At 40.9% G+C, this 26,367-nt stretch overlaps 1 protein-coding gene across 4 annotated transcripts in view; it reads left to right on the plus strand.

Moving 5' to 3' along the window:
* Positions 1–26,367, plus strand: part of MAP4K3 (mitogen-activated protein kinase kinase kinase kinase 3) — a 136,096-nt gene extending 109,729 nt beyond the window's left edge. For all 4 annotated transcript variants that reach the window (XM_077814168.1, XM_077814169.1, XM_077814170.1 and 1 more), the window contains 8 exons: positions 1,921–1,979; positions 4,682–4,785; positions 5,705–5,876; positions 9,941–10,009; positions 10,102–10,194; positions 13,328–13,398; positions 19,816–19,871; positions 24,988–26,367. In XM_077814168.1, the coding sequence (XP_077670294.1) occupies positions 1,921–1,979; positions 4,682–4,785; positions 5,705–5,876; positions 9,941–10,009; positions 10,102–10,194; positions 13,328–13,398; positions 19,816–19,871; positions 24,988–25,075 (712 nt within the window). In that variant the 3' untranslated portion in view covers positions 25,076–26,367. The remainder of the gene's footprint in view (positions 1–1,920; positions 1,980–4,681; positions 4,786–5,704; positions 5,877–9,940; positions 10,010–10,101; positions 10,195–13,327; positions 13,399–19,815; positions 19,872–24,987) is intronic.

The raw sequence follows: 26,367 nt of genomic DNA on the forward strand, positions 1-26,367 counted from the left end.
TTGTACACATTTCGCTTTCTTCTTGGGATAGACTGTGTTTGAATCTGATCTCACAATTCCATTTTACTTCACTTGAATTATTCTTGAGTTACTGAGAACAAGTCAGACTGCTTGTTCCTTGAGGGAAGTTCTGGTTGCCTCTGTTGTAAACCAGATTCCAGGGTTAGGCTCAAGCATGTTTATCTAAGAACCAGAGGAGAGATTGAAGCCTAAAATAAACTGTTCTGATCAGCCCAGAGAATGAGGGTAGGGAAATATTTATTCAGAATGAGAACATGGGGCGCTGGAGGCTATGGACATATTACCTGAGGTGTGTCCACAGCAAGTTCTGTATGCACTTTCACCAAATATATTTATCACCAAGGATCATACGAAATATGAGAGATCCGAAGTAATATTATATTTGTTGCCACCCAAGCCATAGGAGACAGATCCTTAAAAATAGTCTGGATGTCAGACTCAGTACCAGATAACTTGCTGACTGCACCAAATCTGCTATAGCAGAGGCTATAGGACTATTTTGTCCTCCGTGAGCCATAGTACCCTTGCTGCTCCAAAGAAAATACTTGAAAATAGAAGTGTTCTAGACATGTAATTAATTTTGCTAGCATCAGAGGGAAATGGTAACAGTAAGAAACCTGAGGATTCAGTGTGGAGTCAACATTCAGTGCATAGAAGGCAGAATGAATCACCAGAACTCTTCACAATAAATAACTTCCTAAAGAACTATCTTATCAGTGGGCCTGATTCTTAGCTACCTGGAGGTACAACTAACAGCCGTAGCTTTATTCATTACATGATGCAGGAAAGGCCTCTGTGCAATCATCTGCATGCATAGCTGTGTTACACCCATCAGACACTGTGATCGCCTTGGAACCGAAATATGGTCTTAGAAGATTTAGCACAGCCACCTTTCAAACCATTACACTGTATATCCCTATGCAGTTTGTCTGTTCCTGCTCCATACTGTAACTTTGGCCAGCAGGCTATGTGAGCTGGGGACACAATCAGCAGAGGACCAATACTGTAAATTTCACAAGGTCAGGGTTGCTATGAAAATTCCAAAATACATCAAGCCTGAGATGACATCTCATACACACTCTGGAGGGCCAGGAGATTTCCTGCCAAGTCCCATCACATCCCAAGGAAAATGTTAAACAACCTGAAAGTGCAAAGGGCAAGCAAAACATACATAGGCAGGACAGAAGCATTTAGATATTCCACATTTCTCTTTGCTGCTTTCTTCCTTTTGCGTGACAGGCATCAGAAGGACACAGTAGCCAAGAAGATTACTAGATGCATATCTAAAGTACGTAAATAGCAGGATAAATTATTTCCACCAGATCTCAAAGCACGTTCTTCAAGAGGTTCTTGAATACCATGATGATGAGTGCAATATAAAAATTGATGTAAAATTAAAGCAAAATTCTCTTCAGAGAAAAGTTCATGCACCAGCAGAAAAAATGGAAAGCAAAGAAAAATTCAAAACAGCTACATGAGCATCAGTACATAAATCTGCAAAACATTATATGCTTGATTTGGGACTTAGTTGACACAGCATTTAGTAGCAGAGCCCTACAATGTATGGAAGTCATGATCTCCAATCCGTTTCTGCAATGTGAACTCCACTGAAGCAGTCCTTGAGAATGCCTCTAATAAACCTCTTCCTGGAACAACTTGGAATACTGCATTCTCTTTCTCGACCTGTCAGTCACCTTTGGAACTCTCGATCACATGCTTATTGATTATCTTATCCTCTGTTGACTTCCTTAACTCAGGCCTTTCCTGCTCCTCCTCCTGTCTTTCAAATTACTCCTTCAGGGGGTCATTCTGAGGGGTCATCCTTATTAACAGTCTTTATAAGAAGCAGATTGATTGTTTGTTTTATTGAATTAATAATTCTGTATTTATATCCTTTAGGAAGTTTGCAGTGTCTACAAAAATTCCAGAAACCAAATGGTGTCAGAAGTGTTGTGTTGGTAAGTAAAGATGTACAGTGAAAATGTCAGTAAGAGGAATAAACGGCTACAGTGTTGAGATATTTGTAACGGGTCACTACCTGGGGAGGAACAAAAGGAGAGAAGAATATTAGGCTGTCACGTTTCTCCTGTCATCAGAAAGAAGCTGTAGACATCTACAGGTAGTAAACTCAACCAGATTAGCCCTCACATTTATAGGAAGTGAAAACTTCCTCTTTTTTTCCCTCATAATTAATCACATTTCACAACAAATTCAGAACAGCAGAATACATGTCCGGTTTCTTGAGAAACCTCAGTCTCTCCGGGGGAGTGACATACAGGAAACATCAGGCTGTGGACCATGACTTCTAATACTGGCCATTGTGAGCCCACCATAGTTAGTATTATTATTGACTGATACTGTGTAGTTCGTTTTAAATTCTTGCTAGAAAGATCTACAAGAGCAGCATTGGTTCTCTAAAAATAGTACCATACAAAAGTACAGTAAGGGTCCAGTGCACCAACCACGGAGTCAACACTGCTGTATAAGAGAGATACAAACAGTGAAATGTTACTGTTCAATAAATGTGCATAAAAGGCAGGAAAATTATTTGCTGCATGAGCTCTCCACACAAGCTGTAGAGTGTGGAGGTGGGATGGGGTCTTCTCGAATCACTAGCTGCAACACGTAGGTCCCTGTTATATAGAACACAGGATGTAACATTTTCAAATTCTCTGACATAAGTAATCACTTGTTTCTCTCCTCTACCTGTTTGTCTTGTCATTTAGATTGTAAACTCTTTAGGGTAGGGACTGTCATTTACTATATGTTTGTACAGTGCTTAGCATGAACGGGCCTTGACCTGATTGAGGCCTCAATATAATGTTAAAAAATAATCTGCTGAACTGCTGAAAGGTGTAGTTTCTGACCTGCTGGCAGAAAAATAGTAGGGGGGAAAAAATCAGAGTAGATATGAAACTCTATAGGCTCTTCATGAATATAAATGTAACGTTCAGCCTGATACATTTTACAAGGTTTCTCTTCCAGTGCTGAACAGTGAAGGTGTTAGCATGCTGCACTGTAATCTTGTGGTGGTCATGGTAACCTGGCCTAGTTTGTCAGAAGGGTGCATGCACAATACAGCAGATAGCTAGCATGTGGCCGTGCTGAAAGAGCTTTATCACCACCAAATGAATTACTAAGCATCTAAATATTACTAGACCCTAGAGAATCTCCCATGTGGTAGGAATAGAGCCTGTGATGGGACACTAGTGCTGTACCCTTTGTCCTAGCGGAAGCAGCACTGAAGTGGCAGTCAAAAAGGGACTGAGCTCTAGTCTCATCTTTTCCACTTACTGGTGTTAGTAATTATGTACACTTCAAAATTTGTATTACTGAGTTGAACCTTACTTTAACTGTCAGGCAAGTATCATTGTCCCCATTTTACAGATGGGTTAACTGGGATGTTGCACAAGGGACCAGATTTATAAAGGTATTTTTAGGTGCCTAAAGATGCAAATAGGCCCTTAGTGGAACTTCAAGAGAGGAGAGGGTGGTCCTAGTGGATTTCATCCACATTGAACCACATTGAAAGTCAGTTCTGTAAACTGCACCTTTCTGTGTCTTTGGGCCCTTAAATGCCTTTGTAAATCTAGCCCAAGATCACCTCAGTTGGCTTTGAATCAGACCCTTAGATTGTAAGTTCTTTGGGGCAGAGACTTTATCATTTCATGTCTTGTGCAGCTCTAATCATGTTGTTGATTATTTAATAATGTGATCATGTAATTAGCCTCTAATATAGTGAATTTGCAGAGTTCAGGCAGTGCATGCAATTTTAAGCATTTCCTGACTTTTCAGTGCCTAGCAGCCCACCTTCTTTTTTTTAAATATTTTTTTAATTGAGTAGTGATAAAAGCTATAAGAAGAGCAGTTTTTAATGAAAATGATGACTGATATCCTTCCTATTTTCATTTCAGGGTCAAGGTATAAAATTAAGTAATGTATTAATTGAATTTTAGGTACTGGGTGCAAAATATACTGAGTGTTACATTTTTAGGCCAACTTTGTCATTAAAATTCAGCTTCCTGGGCAGTTTAAAGAATTGACAGTGGATGTATGGAGCCTTTCATTTCCTATCACTTGCTAGAACCTGGTCTAGGACACCAATGACTGAAAGCCTACTGAGCACCTATCAGTTGGTAATGACTGGTAAATTGCTGGCCTCTGTTCAGTTCATGTTGGAGAGGTGCCACTGTCATAAGAACAGCCATTATAATTGGCACCTTTCTTCAAAATCTTAACACTAGAGGAGGTTCCTCAAGATAATTAAAAAATAGTTGGGGCACACCAACACTCTGAAATGGGGAGCTTTGACTGTCAGGGCCCATGCTATAACTAGCCTGTAGGCAGCCCTAAAGTATTAAGTCCTGTTTATCAGTCAAAAACCTTCAATCAGCTGTATTAAAACAAGCTAGGTATATAAAGTATGGTTTTATTATGATGTTTGTGATAGCACCTACTATATGCTGTTTTTTCCAAACCCTTAAGAGATTCCTAGGAGCCAAAAATCTAAGGGTTGTATGTAGTTTGAAAACTCACTTTTCAGAGTCCCTTTTCAGATCTGACACTTTCAGAATTGCAAAGGCTGTGTTAAATTAGATGTGAAATGTTTATACTAAGTAAAATGTGTTACTAACATACTTTACCTTTTCTTTCTTGGCAGTGAGGAATCCTTACACAGGCCACAAATACCTTTGCGGAGCACTACAGTCTAGCATAGTCTTATTAGAATGGGTTGAACTGATGCAGAAGTTCATGTTAATTAAGGTAAACATTACAATAAGATGTCCACAAGCAGGAACTACCTTCTCTTTAGGACTCAACCTCTTAATACAAAACGTTGATTTTCAGATGCTTTTATCTTGAAAAAAATTAGTTGAGTAACTAAAATGTAAATAATTTATGTTCCTATATGATTTTCTGTTCATTTCTGCTTAACTCATTTTGAAAAATGAAATTTATTTTATATCATTTGAAAAATACCAGTTTAAAATGTCCCAAACATTTGCTAGATGCTAACTAAACATTATTTGAACCTTTTCCCCTGCACATATCCAGTCTAAAGGTTGATTATTTCTATCTGTAAATGTTGTCTTATAGTTATACAGTAAGAATGCTCTGGCTAATCAATGGGCAGAGCCTTGGTAGAATTGAGGGGAGAACATTGATAGTTCTCACTTACGCCAAACGTAAAGGGAGAAGATGACTCATTTGTTTTGGACTGCGTGACTCTTTGGGTGCTCCAAAATCAAATAGTTGTTGTTCCCAGCTGACATCTGCAGGACAGAGGCCACAATGCTTCATGTTTCTTGGACAGGCAGCACCCACAGTCTGGTCAGCTGGGGAAACAAACTTTTTAAACCTCCCCAACTAGTGATGTCACTCAGAGGATCTGGGCTCTCTTGCAAGCAGCCATAAGAAAAATGATAGTGAAAGTTCAGATTCTGGATATTAACAAAATCTGCATGAAGAATCTAAATCTTCATAAATCAGATTTTCCTGCATCTGCCAAGTAGTATGATTTTAGGAAACAAGCTTGATGTTACATAAGTGGACTAACTATGAATGGTAAAACTACTTTATCCAACTTACCATGCTGTTTAAATGACTAATCATGATGTGTACTAAATTGTTTGCTTTTTAACTTGTTTGCCTTTATCTAACAGTTTTTTGTTTCTTAATCTAGCACATAGATTTCCCTGTACCTTGTCCACTGAGATTGTTTGAAATGCTGGTAGTACCTGAACAAGAATTCCCCTTAGTTTGTGTTGGTGTCAGTCGAGGGAGAGACTTCAACCAGGTGGTGAAGTTTGAGACTGTCAACCCAAATTCTACCTCTTCATGGTTTACAGAAACAGGTTTGTGCATTATGATTGGATTCCCAACATTATTTGCTATCTTACTTTATTATAATTAGAGCACCAGTAACAGCTAGGTTCCATAGTTTCCATGGAATGTCCCATAATTAGTTACACTGGGTTTTCCACGTAAAGTGGTCTCCCAGTTGTCCATAACTCTCTCTGATGTTCACCTTCCAGGCTAAAATTTTTGACTGAGTGAATTTTTTTTTGAATGTTTGAGTGGAACACACAGGGGACAGAATAAAAGTTGCTTGTGTTTCCAGAAGTTAGGCCTTCCTTGAATTGTGCGCTTCACTTTGCAACTTCAGTGTTCTCTTGACATAGCGTTTTTAATGGATTTTAATGGAATTTCAGGCTGATTGCCTTCTTCTCGGGCAGTTGGTATGAGATGTTGTGGGCCAAATGCAGAGAGCGTGTTTCAGCATGGCAGTTACCTTGCTGTTGCTGAGACGGAAGTACTTACCCCTCCCTCTTTCCATGAATATTGGGAGGAGGGAAGGCATGTGTGCCCTGTACTCTGCATCCAGAAGCCACCCCTTATTTTTGATCCTCATGGCTGGCATGAGTGCCGTTTGGATGAGGAGCTAGTGCACGGAAGCAGCAGCAGAAACTCTTAAGATGAAAATTGGGTGGTGGAGAGACAGCCTTTCTGGATTGCGCCCCACCCTCTTGAAAACCAGTTGCCATCGTGAGCCTGGTCCCAGTGCCAGTCCCGGTCCCAGTCCCACAATGCAGAATCAGTAAGTAGCTCTGTCTCAGGGCTTTAGCCACCCCCCAGTACTTTTGCACAAACCTCACTGATTCGATTCTGTGGCGCTCACTAAAAAATGCTGTTTTCACTAGAAAGATTTCTGCTGATTTTCTTGCTTCTTAAAAGAATATCTGAAAAACTTCTGCTGTAAATAGAAGTACAGCTACATAAATGACTGTTATCAGTGGTAGTGGTGCAGTGTCTGGCCAGTTAATACTGTAATACTTGTGTGTGTGAACTTTGAGTTCCATTTTCAGATTGGTACATAGGGTTATGTAGCTCCTAATATAGTCATTGAAAGTAGAACACTGAAAAGCAACTCTTTAAAATGTACCCTTTGTATTCAGTCTTATTTCAGTATTGTCTGCATCAGTGATATGTCTCTGTAAATGTAAAATCTTTATTCCCTTCTTAATACTCTCTGTTTTTTAACTTGGACAGTTTAACACTGCTCTGAATTACTGCATCTATCCTCGTTAGAATTCTTTTTTAGTCATTTGTATGTCCTTCTGGTGCATCTGTATTGTTGGCAGGTCTTCTTTCCTTTATTATATTGTTAGTGCTTTAAACCACGTGGTTAAATCTCTCTCTCCTGTCCTCTGTTGACAGGACATCGAGAAGTCAAAAACACTCTCTGAGAGGAGAGAAAAATGTACAGTATGTGGTGGTCATAAATAGCTTGCACCAAATGGTTATTATTTTATATATTTGGCATTTGTTTGGAAATGTTTTGAAGTGATTGTCTTTGCTCCATTTGTGTGATGATCATGAGTCAGAAAATGCATACACCTTCTTGTGACTGACAGGCCAAATTATTGTCTCTGAAAGTGCATTTTTCTCCAGAGACAATTATGCCTGATGGCATGTGAGTGAGACTCCCATGTGACATACTGCTTCACTGTGTGTGGTCTTAGGCAGAGCCAGCTCAATTCCTATGAAATGGCAAAGAACACACACCCTGGAGGTGGTGGTGAAGAGGTAGCTCTCTTTAATTTCTTTCTCCCCATCCCTCTGGTTCTGGCAGATAAGTCACAGGGAGGATGGTATGTATTACATTTTCAGTAGCTCTCAGTGCTGCTCTCTACACTCTCAAGTAAGAGCACCCAGTGCCTGACAGGCACCGAGAAAAACAGCAGCCTCTCAGCCTGCCATGTTCCCTACCTGGGTAGAAGACTGAGAATGGAGTTCTTTGTCCAAAAAATTAGAGAGGAAGACAGAGTGAGGAGTCTTCTCTCATAATCAAGGGGGCAAAGGCAGGAAAGAGAAAATGAAGTTCCCAGCCTCCTCCTACACTGACACCAGAGACAGAACCACAGTGGGTTCTGGTTATGGTGTCATCCCCAGGCTTGTTGCCACAAAAGGCTGTTATGCACTGTTGTGTGTTTTCCCCCTTTTTCATCAGATGTGAGAATGCTTTAGATGAAAAAATCTTTTGAAATATGAAAGAATAGATTTTAATATTGTTGAACTGGTACTCTTTTGCTCTCTATACCATAACTAGAAAAATTGCCCATGAAAATACTCACATACATTGTACTGTACATTTCTTTCCACCATTTAATTTGATTTTACACAGATATTATTACTGTTTTAAACTCTTTGGGCCTTTTCTACACTAAAGGGAAAAGTCGATCTAAGCTACGCCATTTGAGTTATGTGAATAGTGTAACTCAAATCGACGTAGCTTAGATCTACTCACCACGAGATCCATACTACACGCCGTCGACGGGAGACACTCTCCTGTTGACTCCTGTTACTCTTCTCAATCAGGTGGAGTACAGGAGTTGACAGGAGAGCGATCGGCAGTTGATTTAGCGGGTCTTCACTAGATGCACTAAATCAACTGCCGATGCATTGATCGCCACAACGTGGATCCTCAGGTAAGTGTGGACAAGCCCTTGGTCTAGGCTGAATCATTAGTGGTTTAACTCATGTGCAGGGATGTACTACAGGCCTCACAGAGGCCTGTCTGTTCAGCTTTGTGGGGAGGAGGGTAATGTCTTGACTCACTGTAGTGATTCCTCCAGCTGTTTTAAGGGTGACTGCAGTTCACTGGAGGGGAAGTCACAGCTCACCTAGCTGAAGGGACAGTTGCTTTGATGACTCTTGCAGATGGAGTGTTAATACAAAAACGGGAGTAATCCTTTGTGATCAGAGTACAATTCCTCTGTGTATTGTACTTCTCAACTATATAGGAGCTCAGTATTGCCAATTATTAATAATACCTTAAAATAATGGGCCCCAATCCCAGAATCCAGTCGTGAGTCAGGGAGCCAGGCTGAGGGGATAGAAATGGCAGAAATATTCTAAGACCAGTTTTTCACCACTTTAGTTCAGATGCCAGATCCAGAGTGCTGTAAAGGTTCTGATAAAAATCTAAACCTCACATTTGAACTCAAAAGTATCCAGGTCAAGAGACTGCCTCAGTGAGCACATTTCTACTGCCCCATATGTGGAGTTTTTGTTTTTTTAATCTTATGCAGGATTTGACTTCTTTTTTTTTATGGGGTTAAAATGTTCTTAATTAAGAGCTGGTTTTAGTATTTTATGTAATGTTTTAATTTCAGTTTCTATTAAATATGAGAATTAGTTTCTCTCTTGGTTGTATGAAAGGTTCCTAGAATGCTGTAGTATAGATACCAGATTAGCAAGAGTTGCTTTTTGTCATATCTTGTTAAAAGAAATTGTATTTTCTCTTTTGAGTTGGCATGTCCACTGATCTGAGCTTGTGGGTCAGATCTGCCCCATTAGCTGTGATGGAGACAGCTGCAGCTCTAATGGGGAAGAAAGGTTACTGTCTCACTCCTTTGTTCGAATGGTCTTCATTAACAATTTGTAAATAGCTTATACAATGTGAAGATGAAGGAGAAATTGCAAACAGTAGCAAGGACTGAGAACAAGTCCAAAAGTGCTAGCAAGATTTTGAAACAATGGCAGAAAAATTAGAACAGGATTCCAGTTGGAAAAATGCAAACCAACACATCTGAAGGAAATAATCTGAAACACGTATATTTTATGGAAAGCAGAAATACTGAAAGACAGAGGTGACAGTGGACAGCAACTTAAACATAAGTTTGCTTTGTAATATTAATACTTTAATATTACAGGTTCATTTGCCTCCATCACAGCCAACAAGTTGGGTAAGTGGACATGTCTTTTTAAGAGAAGAGAAATTTCACTGGTTAGAAAATCTTTCTGTAGTTGAAAATACAACAGTACCTTAAATTCTTTTGAACTTCAGAATCTCCACATTCAAATTTGATGGTAATTTGTGTTGTATATAAATTAACTGTTGTTATTTTTGTTATAGACACTACACAGGCGAGCGTTGTACATTTAACACAGCTGGAAAGAGATACCATTTTAGTGTGTCTGGATTGTAAGTTTTAGTTATGAACCAAATATACATATTCAAATTAGGTCACTTGTTTGAGAGGAATGGTTAAGTGACACCTCTTGTTTATTCTCTAGGCTGTATAAAAATAGTAAATCTACAAGGCAGATTAAAATCTAGCCGAAAACTGTCATCAGAGCTCACGTTTGATTTCCAGATTGAATCAATAGGTGAGTGTGGTTTTGGACTCAACTTGGTGTAGCTCGTTTAATTTGGCACCGGACGCTAAAGATAGTAATTTTCAAGACTTTGCTGACATAAAATGTATCGATTCCTATGTTTTATTGTGTGGTGATAAGCTGGGTTGAGCATTTAGTGGATTGATAGGCTTCCAAAAGAGGGACCAGAATGGAAGAGTGTCCTCAGAATTCCCTCCGATTAGGCTAAATGGTCTGGTAATGTTATGACCTCTGTTTCTACAGAAAAGTCTGTACTCAGGCCACGCAAACTCGTTGTGAATTATTCCTGTTACTAATTCGTTCTTTTCATTTATGCATGCAGTTCATTTGTTTACTTCAGTCTCAACACTGCAAATGCACGAAGTGTGAACTAAAATTCCTTGCTAACTTTTCTCATGAAAATAAATTTAACTCCTTAGTTGGAAGCAGTGTGGGCTAGTGTACTGGACTGGGACTCAGGAGATCAGGATTCTTGGTGACCTTGGGAAAGTCACTTCCCTGCTTTGTGCCTCAGTTAACTCCTCTTTAATGGGGATAATGATACTCTCCTATGTAAAGTGCAATGAGATCTATGGATGAAAGGCGCTATATAAAACCTAGATACTATTAGTATGGTTATGTCATAGTGGATTAGTGCAACTTCCTCACTTCTCTGCATCATCCTCTCCCCTTTCTGTTCCTAAACGGGGTTCATGAAAGCACTGTACCATTTTTTCCCCACAGTTTCTACCAAAAGCCTACTGTGGTAACACACAGATGAAATGTGTACCCCTTGGAAGATTTCTGGGGATTTTTATTTGAGACCACATATTATGCCATGTCTGCCACAAATCATTTTGGTCTATATGGTGACATGTGCATGATATGTTGCCTGGCAATAATGCTACCGTCAGTCTCTCTTATACTTAGTTCCATCAGGTTCCAGCAGAATTTAATCAAGGAGAGTCACGTAGAATTTGTTCCACAATAGATAGAAGAATTCAAAATTGTCAACTCTCATAATGGGTGCACTTATTTTACACACTTCATTCCCACTCTTGGGAACTGAAAATGCAGTTCACATTATTGTGGCATTCTGTTCATGACACTCAGAACTCTACAAGCCACTGTGTTATCTCTCAGCTTCAGCAAGAGTGAGCTTTGCTAGAGATTAGACCGGATGTCAGCTTCCTGCCACACCTGTCTTTCTACTCAGAGGCAAACTCCTCAAGGCTCTATGGATATGTCTACACTGCAATAGAAAACCCATGGCACAGACTCCCAGAGCCTGGGTCAATTGACTCAGGCTCATGGGGTTCAGGCTGCAGAGCTAAAAAGGTACTGAAGATGCTCAGGCTCAGACTGGAGCCCAGGCTTAGAGACCCACCCCGCCTGTTAGGTTAGCTGAAGACTCTCACTTTAGTTTAATATACAGCACTGGGATGGTTTTGTAATAAAACAAGAATAAATATATTAATAAAGAACAGATGTAAGTGATACTAAGCAAGAGGAAAAAAGAAAGGTATGGTTACAAACAAAATAAAACACACTTTCTAGTATTAGAATCTTAACAGATTACAATCTTGGTCTCAGGCAATTTCTGTTGCTTATAGTCAGTTCCCAGAGACTTCAACCCCCATGTTGTTCAAGGATACACCTTTCACAGATTCCAAGAGCTCTGGCCTGTTTTGTCCCTTAAATGATTGATAAATAAGGCCTGTTCTACACTAGAAAATTTAGGTTGGTTTAACTACATCTGGGGTCAGGGGTCTCAGGGATGTGGATTACCTTTGCTGGTGTTGGCATAGGTAGTGTCTACCCTGGTAGCATTTTAAGTGTAGATGGGCCCGAAGTGCCTTTTTGCTCCCCTTATATTACTTAGAGTCAATTGTCTTTACTTCCAGAACCATGAAGACTTCCTGGATTTGCAGACTCTGTCTCTGGAGTGCTTTCTAAGCTGCATGTTAGCGTGATTGCTTTGTTTACCGTATATGTAAATGTACTTTTATTGTCCGATGCCTGTAATCAAGCCAGTCAGACAAGGGAATCCACATTCCTTTGTCTGACAGGCTTGATTTATACACTGCCTCCAAAACACATTTTAAGAACATAGTTCCAGCACACACTCAATTCTTTATACACAACCAGTGCATACATTGCAGAGTGATATTCATGACTGGTTTCAGAGTAACAGCCGTGTTAGTCTGTATTCGCAAAAAGAAATGGAGTACTTGTGGCACCTTAGAGACTAACCAATTTATTTGAGCATGAGCATCTGATGAAGTGAACTGTAGCTCACGAAAGCTCATGCTCAAATAAATTGGTTAGTCTCTAAGGTGCCACAAGTACTCCATTTCTTATATTCATGACTGGCAATTTACCAGTTTACATATGATATCTTACAAGATACCTTTTGGATACATATTACCACAGTGTGTTGGGATTAGTGAGTGTGTCAGGCCTGATATGAGTTACACTATAGTGGCCCTCTGCCAGTGAGCACTGACTGGCTGTTAGGGTAAAAAAGAGAGTCATTCTGTCTCTTGAAAATGAATTTTAAATCCTTAACATACTATAACCCAGTAGATTTATACAACTCTTTTGAAAAAGCTAGCACTTTGCTGCTTCTGTAATTAGAATTTAATTTAATTTAAAAGGCAGTTGGGACCTATGATATAACTGCCTTTTTTTAAGACAGAGAAAATGAGGGGAGGGGGATGGGCAGGGAAGAGGAGGGTAAAAAGAAAAAGGTTTTAGTTGTAGACTATTTTCAGTTGTTCTCTTGAATTTGGGAGGAAAAGGTAGAATGCAAGTTTTTGTAAAGTTCCAATTCTTATGTACCTGGAAATCTTGCACATTTTCTAAATATTTAAACTCTTGGAGAGAATTAATATTTTACAAGTAACACAGGGTTCATATTAACTAACAGTTTAAAAAAAAAAGCCCTTTTTTGACCAGTTTGAGATGGGTTAAGTCATTCTGGTGAAACATTTTGGGATCTTTTGTGAGGGAATTGATGTAATTATAAAATATCTACAGACAGAATGTAAAATTGCCATGATAGGAAGGTAATAAATATTCTTTGCCTTGCGAGAATAAATTGGGGTTGTCACCAAAATTAGCTCAAGTGTTCTTTTCCTTCTAGTTTGCCTACAAGACAGTGTTTTAGCTTTCTGGAAGCATGGAATGCAGGGAAGGAGTTTTAGGTCAAATGAGGTGAGTGCACTATCTTCCCTACAATTTTTTTTGCTACTAATTCAGTTAAAATGTAACAAGAATAAGAGTAAATGAATATTGTTTTATTGAACTGAATAAGTGTAAATAGGATTCTGTGTTGGACATAACAGCTAGATATTTTAAGCACTGTTTCAACAATATCTAAATTTCAGGATAAACCAGAAGAATTCAGCTTGTCATCCCAAGATTAAACTTTAAATGTTGAAAACCCTCACAGAAAACAATGGACCTTAGTTTACTGTTCCAAGGAACAGAATCCCAAGGCGCAGATTCATTGCTAGTGGAATATTGTGGAATCTACATTCGGTATATTGGAGGCATTACATTCTGGTGTGGTAGTGTTATACACTCACTTTGCACAAGTGTAAATGGCCATGTGGGGAGAAAAGCAGTGGAGAATCAGGTCCAAAAAGATGAATTAGCACAGACCAGGAATTCACCTCTGTTGTTAAAAGAGCTGTGTGTGCTTTGAAAAGGCAGTGAAACCTCTATCCCTCCAGCCATGAAAAGAGAAGCTGCATGGCCTGGGGAGAATAGTGCCTTCTCACCTCTCTCAATCATGAAAAGAGACAGTTGAGTTCACATGCTGCAGGGCCCAGGATCTGACACCACCTAACATAAGAAGAGGCAGAAAGAAGTAACAAAGTAAACCATGCTCCTACAGCAAAATATAAGGAGTACAAAATGCTATGACTTGAGTATTCAGTTTGGAATGGATACTGAGGAAACGTTTAGCCAAAAATCATCTGAATATTCAAAAAATCACTTCAATTTCCCTAGCTATTAACTCCTTGACACCAGCAGCTGAGATTTCCCAACAACTGGGTGCTCATGCAGTCAACTTTAGCGTTAAGATTTAAGAAATTCAAGTTCCTATTGCCAAAGAGTAAACATATCGGTGGAGAGAGTGAGCAAGTCACCTTTAAATACAATTAGTCATCTATATACTTAAATCATATCAAACTTAGATCTTCCATTTCGTTAGTCACAGTATTTATGTAGAATATCCAATGAGTGACCATGCTGAAAAAATGCTGTTACTGTTTTGAATGATGATTAGTTTGTCTTTGTGAGCTGCCAAAAATGTATTTTGTACAATTTATCAGACTATTTTTAATTCTTTGAGTGCCTTCTGCATATTTTTACTCATGGGTTGTGCTGGCCTCTGCAGCCTAAATGCTGGAACTATCTCCAAACAGTGTCCATAGGAGTGCTCATGCACCCCCTCCTGTATCTCTCATCAGCATTCCCTAACGTTCTGAGGGCAAGGCTATAAAAGGGAGCATGGTACTATCTGCCTACCTCCATTCCTTCCAACCACAGCATCAGATGGAAGCAAACCTTTTCAGATCTCTTTGATATGGAGCTTTTCTCCTAAAAATGCGATTAATAATGATTAGTGTAGTTTATTATATTGGATTATTATAACTGTGTATTAATGATAGTTAATTGTTTAGTTGAGTTAGTGTTAGCCATGGATCTGACGAACAGAAGATTGGGCTTTAAAAGATGTGCTTGTTTTCTGGCAGTGTTTCTTGCATTGTACTTCATGTAAGATGTCTGGCGTGTCTTGGTGAGGGACATTCTCTATCCAGATGCTCTGTCTGCAGTACATTAATTCCTACAGCATGTAAGGACAGAAAAAGGTTACAAGGCTCTCATTCTACAGAAAGCATTGGCAGCAAATCTGTTGGATCTTAAGTGTCCCAGAGCTCAGAATATAAGGCAAAAAACGTGTCAGCTCCAAGTTCAATGGCTGCTAAATCTAAGATGCTTATGAAGACTCCAGAATTGGCACTGAAATTCCCATATGCCTACAGCACATCTGGTACTCGGGACATAGGATTTATTGATTAAAAACCTGCAAAAGGTGCCATTGGCACTGGCCTCTGAGACAAAGGCTAAGCCATGAGAAAAGCCATCTAATCCATCTGTAGTGGTTTCGAAGAATATGACTAAAGAGAAGATGACAGTTCGACATTGGGTCTATCAGACTGGGATTTGTCTACTTTAGTTCCCAGACTAAAAATGAAAGCAGTTCAAAGAGAGAGATCTAAACCGAGACCTCAATTTGTGGATCCATTAATTCTGCTGGATCCAAAGACGGGGTTGAAGACGCAGCCAGAACTGGCAATGGTGCAGTTATTGGAACTGCAAAATATAGATACAGTAATAGCAGAAATTCATCCCACTGGAGTGGATAATGGTCTGGATCCCTGGGAGAGACCCTCTATGGAAAGGAAAAAAGAGGTCCTGTCAAATGTCTTCACTCAGGTTCCTACAGCTGAATGGATAATACAACTGCCATGCGTTATGTCAACAAGCAGGGAGGGGCTTATTTATCATAGTTATGTAATGAAGCAATCAGGCTATGGGATTGGTGCATACAGCACAACATTTATCCAGTAGCCCTGCGACTATCAGCAAAGGACAACTGCACAGACCAACTGAGCAGAGAGAGACAACACAGTTACATGAGTGGTCGGTAAAAGAGGAAGTGATACACAAGGTCTTCAGCAATTGAGGATATCCTGTCACAAGACAGTGTCATCAGTTCTGGACAAGGGCCGAAAAGGATGTGCAGTCCATATTGGACTCATTTATACTGAATTGGGGAAAGGTGTGTTGTCTGCTTTCCCCCCTTTCCATTAATACAGAAAGTAGTGAGGAAAATAATACAGGTTAGGGCAAGAAATGGCTTTAGTTTCTCTGTGTGGCTCAGACAGCAGTGGTACATGAATCTACTTGGGATTTTACAAGATGCTCCCAGTATTACTGGATCTATTTTTGCAGGAGCAGAGCAAGATAATTCTTCCAGATCCCCTGTCTCTGCCTCTGACAGCATGGGCTGTTGGACTTTAACTGACCTTGAAAGATATTATCCTTTAGATATCCATCAGGAGCTCATTAACTCTAGAAAACAATCGACCAGAAGATGATACCAATTTAAATTTTCATGGTTTGTGAGTTGGATACAGAACAAACCTGAATGTTCGGAACTGGCTCTAGTGTATTTTGGAATACTTACTGCATTTAAAGACTGAAGGTATTTCAGATTCTTTGCTGAAGGTTGAGTTAGCAGCTATATCAGCATATCTTGTGTTGAGAGTTGTTAAATCAGTATTTGCACATAGTATGGTCAAAAAATTTATGAAAGGACTTTCAAATCTTTGTCCATCTGTAAAGGACCCACTTCTGGGATGGGACCTCAATTTAGTTTTAGCACAACTCATAAAGCCACCCTTTGAGCCCTTGGCAGAGTGTTCTTTATTTCATGACTGTAAATATGCCTTTGTAATAGGTTATAACTTCAGGCAGGTGGGTTAATGAATTATGCACGCTGATGAAAATTTGCTGCCTTTATTTTTTCCTTTCTACCCTCAAGGTAAGTTGGTCTGCAGCTTTGGGGTCTGTTTGACTTCTCACTGCTGTTGGATACCCAAATAGCCGCAGTCATTAAAATTTTTTAATCTGCAGCTGCCCAGAACACTACACCTGATCCAATCAGACACCGACCTTGGCCATGTTGAGCCATACATTTAGTTACCTTCTAGTGATACTAACAAATTGTATCAAGGAATGAACCCACATACCATGACAAAGCTCTAACTTGGGGTGGGCAAACTACGCCTGTGGGCCGGATCTGGCCTTTCAGATTGCCACCCTTGTGGTGCCGTGGACCCCGCACCACTCCCAGAAGTGGCCGGCACCATGTCCCTGTGGCCCCTGGGGTGGGGGCAGAGGGCTCTGCGTGCTGCCCTTACCTGCAGGCACTGCGCTCCGTAGCTCCCATTGGCTGGGAACGGGGAACCATGGCCAATGGGAGCTGCCGGGAAGGTACCCACAGGCGAGAGCAGTGCACGGAGCCCTCTGCCGCCCTCCCACAGGGGCCGCAGGGACATGGTGCTGGCCGCTTCCAGGAGCCGCGCGGGGCCAGGGCAGGGAGGGAGGGAGGGAGCGAGCGAGCCTGCCCTGGCCCCAGTGCGCACTGCTGACCCCCAGAGCCACTCCAGGTAAGCGGCACTGAACCCCTCCTGCAGCCCGCACCCCAACCCCCTGCCGCGAGCCCCCGCACCCTTCATCCGTCCCAACCCCTTGCCCTGAGCCCCTTCCTGCACACCGCACCTCCTCCCACACTTCCTCCCGCACCCCAACCCCCTATCCCAGCTCTACATTCATGGCCCAGCATGCAATTTCCCCACCCAGATGTAGCTCTTGGTCCAAAAAGTTTGCCCACCCCTGCTTTAACTGGTGCAAAACGTAGCAAACCCATCTGCTTAGCAACACAGGTCACTCTGAACACATCATCAGCTCAAGTTCTCTGTTCTGACATTTGAATCTCAGAATGGGATTGTTTTTAGCTACTTAAAAAGTCACCACAGCCATGACCTCTCATTGTTGCTACCTTCTAGTGGAGCAGTAAAACTGTTGACTAATAGGGAGAGATGTGTGAGTTGAGGAGACAAACTTTCACAGGAAGTTGACTTACATTTATGTGTTTACTGCTACAAGGGGCAAGAATGACTTTTAGAACTAAATGCAGAATTTACTACTTTGTATTAACTTTCTCCCAATAAGTCCTAAATGCAAATAAACAAATTAACCTTCAGAAACGATTCAAGCTGCTACTCCATGAGGCTGAGAGAGAAGCTAGGGAAGAATTGTTTATATTCCTAGAAGTAGATAGAAATTTGTAAATGACCCACACGGGCTGAACTATAATCAGCTGGTGAATTTGGGAGTATATTTTGACTTTTTTTTTTTCCCCTCTGTTGACCTCGGACTCATGCACCAGCATTTTATGCAGTGCTCTGGTGCTCACCTAAATGAAAGTTTATTACAATACTGCGATTTCTCTGCAACACACAAAACTCTATTTGTAAGTGTTGGCACCCTCTAAAGCAAATACATGCTGGAATAGTACATTTTCTGTTTACCGTGGTTCTATATTCAACAGATTTTATTGTACTCCCATAATTTGTTTTCAAAATAGCAGTATGCTTTTGTTTAATAGTGCTTTTGTCAAGTACATGTTTTCCATACTTTCTGTTGTCTCTTTGCACTATTTTGGTTAGTGGTATTGGTCTTGATCTCCACAGTATAATGAGCCTTATCCAAAGCCCCCTGAAATCATTGGAAAGACCTACTTTGAGTTCAGTGGGCTTTGGATCAGGCTCTGTAGGCATAGCTCTATTCCGTACAATCCATCTGAATACCTGTGGCAAACCTAAGACTTCAAAATGACATTCTTGCCACAAGGTAGTTTCATACTACTAGCTGGAAAGGCAGGCTTACAGTTCCCTCTGTGGGTATGCGTGTACTCCAACTGGGGGTGTCATTTCCAGGTTGGATAGATATACCCATGCTAGCTTTGACTGAGTTTGTGTGCTGAAAATAGCAGTGTAGACGCAGCTACATGAGCAGTGTTTTGGGCTAGCTGCCCAAATATATACCCGGGGGTTGGGCAAGATTGTACTTGGGCTGCTAGCCACTGCAGCTGCATTGCTATTTTTGGCATGCTAGCTTGGTCAGAGCTAGCGCGAGTCCATCTACCTGAGGAAAAAGTTACTGGGATCTGCAGTACTGCACATATCCTCACATGCCCTTCCAGTCTGAGCACTGCTTGCCGATCAGCCATGTGTGGAATAAATACAGGGACCATGACCCATAGAAGAAATGGAGGTTACTTACTGTAACTGGTTTCAGAGTAGTAGCCGTGTTAGTCTGTATTTGCAAAAAGAAAAGGAGTACTTGTGGCACCTTAGAGCCTAACCAATTTATTTGAGCATAAGCTTTCGTGAGCTACAGCTCAAATAAATTGGTTAGTCTCTAAGGTGCCACAAGTACTCCTTTTCTTTTTACTGTAACTGGACATTCTTCCAGATGTGTGGTCCCTGTCTGTATTCCACTACCCGCCCTCTATCCCCTCTGCTTTGGATCTGGTTGAATTTTGTGGTAAGAAAAGGAACTGAGGGGGCGTTGACCCACAGTGCCTCTCATACCTTCACTGAGGAGCATGATATCTACTGTTCGTGTGTGGGCCCACAGATACTGCTTGTTAGAATCTCTGCACTCGGGCACATGGTTCACACGTGTACCCTGCTGTGGAATACAGACAGGGACCACACATGTCAAGGAACCTCCAGTTATAGTAACTAAGCTCCATATTTTGCATAATCTGGCAGAAAGTTCTGGAAAATGGCCCTCTCTTTTGGCCCTTATTTAAAGGACAGATTTAAAGAATTCTCAGACTCTGACTTGGACTGGCAATTACCCTAAATGGTTAATTCAGTGAGCATTAATTCCTTTCTCTAGCTACAATAAATGCTATGATACAGTGGTCAAAAATAACTGCACTTGCTACATGAATAATTATTGTATGTTTTCATTAAATAGATCACACAGGAAATTTCTGACAGTACGAGAATATTCAGGCTTCTTGGATCTGACAGGTATGAACGGTACCAGATATGGTCTATTAAAATGAAAGAGTAATATATATGTTCTCTTCCTCCTATTTCTTAAGGGTATTTTCTCACTAGTACTTCATCCTTCTGTGATTCCTTTGTGGGCTTTCTTTTAGTCTCCTTATTTTTCCCCCTTATCCCTTTCCTTGCATATGTTCCTTGTCTCTCTTTCCCGAGGAGTAATAAAACTTTGTTTCTGAGTTTATCCTGAGAGTAAATACTGCTAAGCTTATATTTCAGAAGTGCTCATATAGCTCCAAAACTTTTCTCTTTTGGGGTTTTAACATATAAGAACATAAGAATTGCCATACTAGGTCAGACCAAAGCACCATCTAGCCCAGTATCCTGTCTTCCGACAGTGGCCAATGCCAGGTGCCTCAGAGGGAATGAACAGAACAGGCAATCGTCGAGTGATCCATCCCATCGTCTGCTCCCAGCTTCAGGCAGTCAGAGGTTTAGGGACATTCAACCATGGGATTGCATTCCTGGTCGTCTTGGCTAATATAGCTATCAATTGACATATCCTCCATGAACTTACTTTAATAGATTTCAGGTTTTGCATTCAGTTGTTATGCTGTATTAGATCATGGGATCTGCACCTCGAAATAAATTAAAAATATTAAAAACATACAAATTTCAATACTGTTACAAAAGCGAGGGAATCTGCCTGTTCTGCCAACATCCATGGCCCAGGAGTGTTTTCAGAACCCCACAAGGTCCTGCGCTTCTGTTGTTTTTTGGAGCCTGCTTTGCATGGCCCCAAATCTCTCCGCTTCTCCTTGTCCTGCAGGACTAAATAGTGAAGTATGGTAGGATGCTCAGCTCCTCCAACCACTAACTGTCCTGCAAAGTTTTGGAGCTTCACAGGGACCAACACCATCCTACTTTCTCTACCCTGCTTTGGAGTGCTGCAGTTTTATGAAGTCAATTAATGAAGTAAATGTTGTATATTTTAGGTAATATATACTGAGAGCAGAGTTTCACCCTTTGCATGATACATGTACTGTACAATGTTAAACCTTAGTTTTCCTTTGAGAACTGCCTATGTCTGTCTCCACTTGTGGGAATTTCACCCTGGCACTGCTTCTCAGAACCATCAAAAAGAGCAATATCTATTGGGACCTTGTAAGCACCCACTCACAGGTCTGAATTTACAAGCATGATGTTAATCTCACAACCACCCATAGGTCTTCTGAACAACAATGATTTGCAGGTGAAATATTGCACTGTGCCTTTACAAGCTACATTTTAGCTGTCTTTTGGACAGAGTTCCCTTAGTTTGTAATTTTTTGGCTTAGTGGTGGGTAGCTGTTTAGCAATTGCACAGCCTCCTTTTAAGAGGGTGTTTTACGCCCTCATTCCCATTGGGGTGTTTGCTGCAGTTCGTTGTTATTAGGCCAGTTATTTCTCATAGTTATTGAGAGCCAGCACAATCAGATTTTAAAATAAATAAATCAGATTTTAAGACCAGAGCATCATACTGCTCAAAGATCAGCATGCCCATTACATTAAGAAATATCCTATCCCCAATTGCTGTTCCATCTGAATTGGGTTTACGCCATGTCGCAGGGCAATGACTCACCATTGCGGTGCCTCCTGCTGGTTGTCCAGGGAATTAGCTCTTTTCTGCTAGGAGCGCCCTCTGCCGGTCGGTGTTTCACCTGCCGCTGGCCCCATGCCTGTCTAGATTAGGGTTCTGCCCCCTGGCAGTACCCCCTCAGTCTGGGTCTCCCCTCCCTGGGGGAACCCCCAGCCCCTTATCCCTCCCTTGCCTCAGTGGCTACTGTCAGTCATCGTCTAGCCCCTGCTCCCAAGGGCAGACTTCAGTATTACCACTCATCATCTGCAAGGGGGGTCGGACCAGCTGCCTCTGTCTAGGTCTGGGCTGCTTCTCTGCAGCCTTAGTACCCTTTTGTGGGCCTTTACCTCGGCCTGGGGCTCTGCTAGGCTGGAGCTTCCCAGCTCCCTGTACCCTTCCCCAGCACTGCTCTGCCCTAGGTAGGTAGGTACCCTCCTCAGCTTCCCATGTAGCCAGAGAGAGTCTCTCTCCTTCTTGCCCACTGCCCCCTTATAAGGGCTAGCTGGGCCCTAATTCCACAGGCTACAGCTGTGGCTGTTTTCCCAAACAGCCCAGCTTTTTCCCTCTCAGCCCTCTCCCAGGGCTATTTTAAGCCCTTCAAGGCATGGCAGAGGGACCACCCTGCCACACGTCAGCACCCTAATGGATCTGAGACAACTGCTTAAAGACTTTGCATTGCAAAAAATAAAAACCTGAGCTTGTCAGATGTGGTTTTATTTCAGGTCTCTTGAGTGAGTTCTTCAGCTTTAAAACCTTCCTCAATCGCGCTTGTCATTTCCAAGTCAGATTTTATCTGAAGTTATTGTCAATTCTATGACCTTCCACAGACTTGAAGGCTTCTGAAAGGTATCGTTCTAAAGCACTGTTTATGCTTAGACTGCCTGAGTACTGACTACAGTAGAATCTTTTCTGAACACCAATCTTACAAACAACCAGTTATACGAACCATTTTTCCCACGGGGAAGGCAGAGGAATTGAGGGGAATTGATGTTTATGAAGAGCAGGTTAACATTCCTTCACATTCCAGTGCCTTCAGTGCATTGGAAATTGTTTGCAGCAGTCTGAAGAACAAGAAGAAGGTGATGTAATGCAACTTCTGCACCTACTGTAATTGAGATGTTCCATTTTATGAACTCAATCCTCAGTTTAGGGATTCTGCTGTATCTGAGTCAGATAGGGCAAATATTCTCTCACGCGTTGGGGGCCTCCTTTAGCTGTTCTCAAGAGAAAAGAGTTGTCTCAGCACCAGGCATTGGAGCTGTGACTAAGAAACCAAAGAACTGGTACCAGTCCAAGGAGGATTTGATTCCTAAGGAGTCCCTCTGATATGAAGATTTCATAAGTGCTTGATTGCCCTTTCCCGAGAGTGCCAAGTAGACTGGGCAGACTGTCCGTGGGTGTCAGGTGTGAGGCCTGCACCAGTTACTCTGCCTGATTGAATTCAGGATATTTGGATAAGCCTAAATGGGCCTGATTCCCCTGCAATTTCTGTCTTTTCTCTTAGATGTTGGTAGGAAGTCTCTGTCCTGAGGCCTAGAAAGAACCAAGAGCTGTCTGGGTTAGCATCTGTAGCTGCAACAGATGGATCAAAGGGCTGGTTAGCTTTTTCCATCAGCTGATAACCTTAGAGGCTCATTTGGCACAACTCTCCATTCTGTGAGGTCCCTTCTACTTATGGGGGTACAGGAACGTTTTGAGATCAATTGAGAGATATCACATGGGCTTCCCGACATTCTGGTGTTCTTGTGGCCAGAACCCTTTTCTGTGTAGGACTTTTAATCCTTGACCTGTGTGGCCATTCTTTCAACAACTTTAAATAGCTTTGTCCTTGCCGTTCGGAAGCATTCACAGTGATCTCTCTGACAGTGATGAGAATGTTGAGAAATGAGCACTCTGATTAATCTAATTCTTCCACATTTTCCAGTGAGCATCATAGTCCGTTGTATCTCCTCTCCGATGACAGTAACTAGGCATTGCGTCCTATGGGGCACATTAGGCCTAAATTTAAGTAGTACCGACCCCAGATTTATGCATTTTGTGTCAGTGGATTGGAAGGCAGCAGGCCAGTGAGGCGAGGGTAGTAATTTAAAATTTAAACCAATTTGGCAACCAGGAAGTATTACAATTAAACCCTATTTAACACACTGAAAACTTTATGTACTAGATCTTTTCAACGAGGAAAACAACCCAGCTTTAATTGTAACTGCTCTTGGCTGCCAACCTGGTTTACATTTTAATGTTTGCCCAGCCACCCCTAAGCTCCTTCGTTCTCTGACTGGCCCTCCATGCATATACCTGCCTCTCACAGACCTTTGCTCTCCTGTCATAAGTCTCCTGTAATTTTTGCAGATACTTTGGGCTCTGAGTCCATAACCCCCAACACCACAGACCCATATGCAGCCTTCTGCTTAGCGGAGCTGCTGAGCTTCATAAAAACAGATAAAAATGACAGGTGCTAAAGCAATGACAACAAAACAGTGGAGTTGTGTGTCAGACACAGGAAATTTTTAGCTGCATAATGGCATAGCAACCAGCACCCAGATTACCAAAGCATCCAGGAGTTAGTGGGAGAAATGTTTGACTCTTTAGATCTGGAGATAACCAGAAGACTTGCTGTTTTTTCAGTACCATTGATTTGAAACACAGAAGCAGTATCATTTTGTGAATCGCTGAAGGGCTTCTCAGAACTTCAGAAGAGGGCTAGCTATCCACAGCTACAACTCCTGCTGTGTCCAGAGAAGCTGATCAGCTATTTCAAGTGCAAGAGCAGGGCTTTGAATTCCTCCCCAACCCCACATATTGGGTTCATTATTTATATCCACTGCAGCAGATAGATCAAAAGACTAGTTAGTTCATCTCCATCAGACAAACATGAGCTAAACTGATGGCTTGGAACAGTATTGTATACTTCTTAATCAGGTTGGCAGTCAGAATAGTCAGCTGACAGACAATTATGTCACCATAGCAATTCCATCTTAGGGATTGTCTGCAGCTTCTACTTGAACACCCACCTATTACAAGGGCAGTTCAAGAGGACTGAGCAGTTGGAGGTTGAAGGTCAAAGTGTGTCTCAGTGACACTGTCCAGGTTTGCACAGGAAGCCTGTGGCAGAGCTGAAATGGACGGAGGAATCCTTACTCCTAGTGCTGCGTCTTTAACCACAAGGCTGTTCCTCCTCCTTGTTAGTGAAGAGCCAGTAGATTTGTTTGAGGATGGGGTAAAGTGGATGTGCTGCTTGTATGTGTGAAAAACTGAGACACAGTGTCTGAAGAGCAGGAGGATTTGGGGAAAGTAGAGAGGAGAGGTGCAGTAGTCCAGGCAGTAGGGGATGAAAGCATGAGTGAGGAGTTCAGTGGTAGTGAAAGACTTCAGTAGTGAAGTTGACTCATTGGTGATAGCCAAATTTACAGATGAGTCATGAAGGAAAGTTAGAGTAGAGGATGACTGAGTTTACAGACAGGGAATTTGAAATTGTATTTCTTATAATTGTTCATTAGATTATTTAACTTTTTTTAATTCTAGGGTTGTGGTATTGGAGAGTAGGCCAACAGATAATCCTATGGCCAACAGCAATTTATACATCCTGGCGGGGCACGAAAACAGTTACTGAGAATCATACATGGCAGTTAACCATGACGAGAAAACACTACTGCTGCAACATTGATGGATGATTGAAATTGCACAAAAACTGCAGTAACCTGACTTCAGTTACTTTGTAATTTATTGTGGCATGAGAGAAAAGATGATAATATGGTATGGACACACTTAGCATATTATACCAGAGAAGTGCGTAATAATTCACTCTTATGTAATCTTTGTACATATATGCAGTATTTTTCAGTGAAACACATTGCTGAAGACCTACACTGATTTAATGTAGATAGTGATCCTTCAGTTATGTACAAGTGTCTTAGCTGTACAGATGTAAAGGTTGCTGAGGAAGCAGAAATGCAATCGGGGTACTATTTTAAGGACTTTTCACATGTAGTTCTTATAAAATGGGATGTTAGCAATGAACACAGTGCATTTAACATCATATTGTATTTTATTATATGTAATTTACTAATACAAATAAATCAACTTTTAGAAATTGTAACCAAGGCTGTAATCAGATTACAATCTTGTTTTAATTTTCATGCAACTACACTGGTGTGATTGTTTGTTTTGCACAAAGTATTTATCTGTGATGTATTTAGTCACAAAGGTAAGCTGTGACTTCGTGGATATGACTTGGGCTTCAGAGTATCTTTTTTTTTAGTTTATTTGGGTAGTTTTTTTGTGAAACAAACCAATTAAACACCTGTATTTTTATATTTAAGTAAAATTCTGTAAAGATTACTTCTCTATGCTTGAAAACAATACCTTCTGGAATGGATATGAATCCCAGAATTTGGTACCTTAATGTAACACTGCAATAGTTGTCTGAATTACTAGTGTATGCAATGGTAAAGTTAGCATTATTACAAGTCTTCACTAAATGGTTTTATTCATATCATGAACTACAACATTCCACACTGTGGAAATGGTTCAAAGATCTTGTCATATTTTGACTTTTTTTGGCCTTATTATGACCATTTTCTTGATTTAGGGTGTTAACACATGGCCAAAATAATTTAGTTACTACCTCATACAAACAATGTAGTGGTTACTTCATATTGCAGGAACATAGTCTGATCAAAAGTATTTTTGATTGCTATTTTCCAATGGAGTATGTAAATGCCAAGTTTTAGCAAAATGCACACATTTGGCTCTGTTTTGTATATGTTCTTTATATTTTATTATGATAATATACACTAAGAACAAACTAAATTTAAAGTGATTTATGGTCTACGTTATTGTGATTGGTAATGCTTTTGAATATGTTCCCTAATGTACATAATGTAAAATAAACTTTTTTTAACA

The sequence above is a fragment of the Eretmochelys imbricata genome, chromosome 3 (genome assembly GCF_965152235.1).
Source record: "Eretmochelys imbricata isolate rEreImb1 chromosome 3, rEreImb1.hap1, whole genome shotgun sequence".
Lineage (NCBI taxonomy): Eukaryota > Metazoa > Chordata > Testudines > Cheloniidae > Eretmochelys > Eretmochelys imbricata.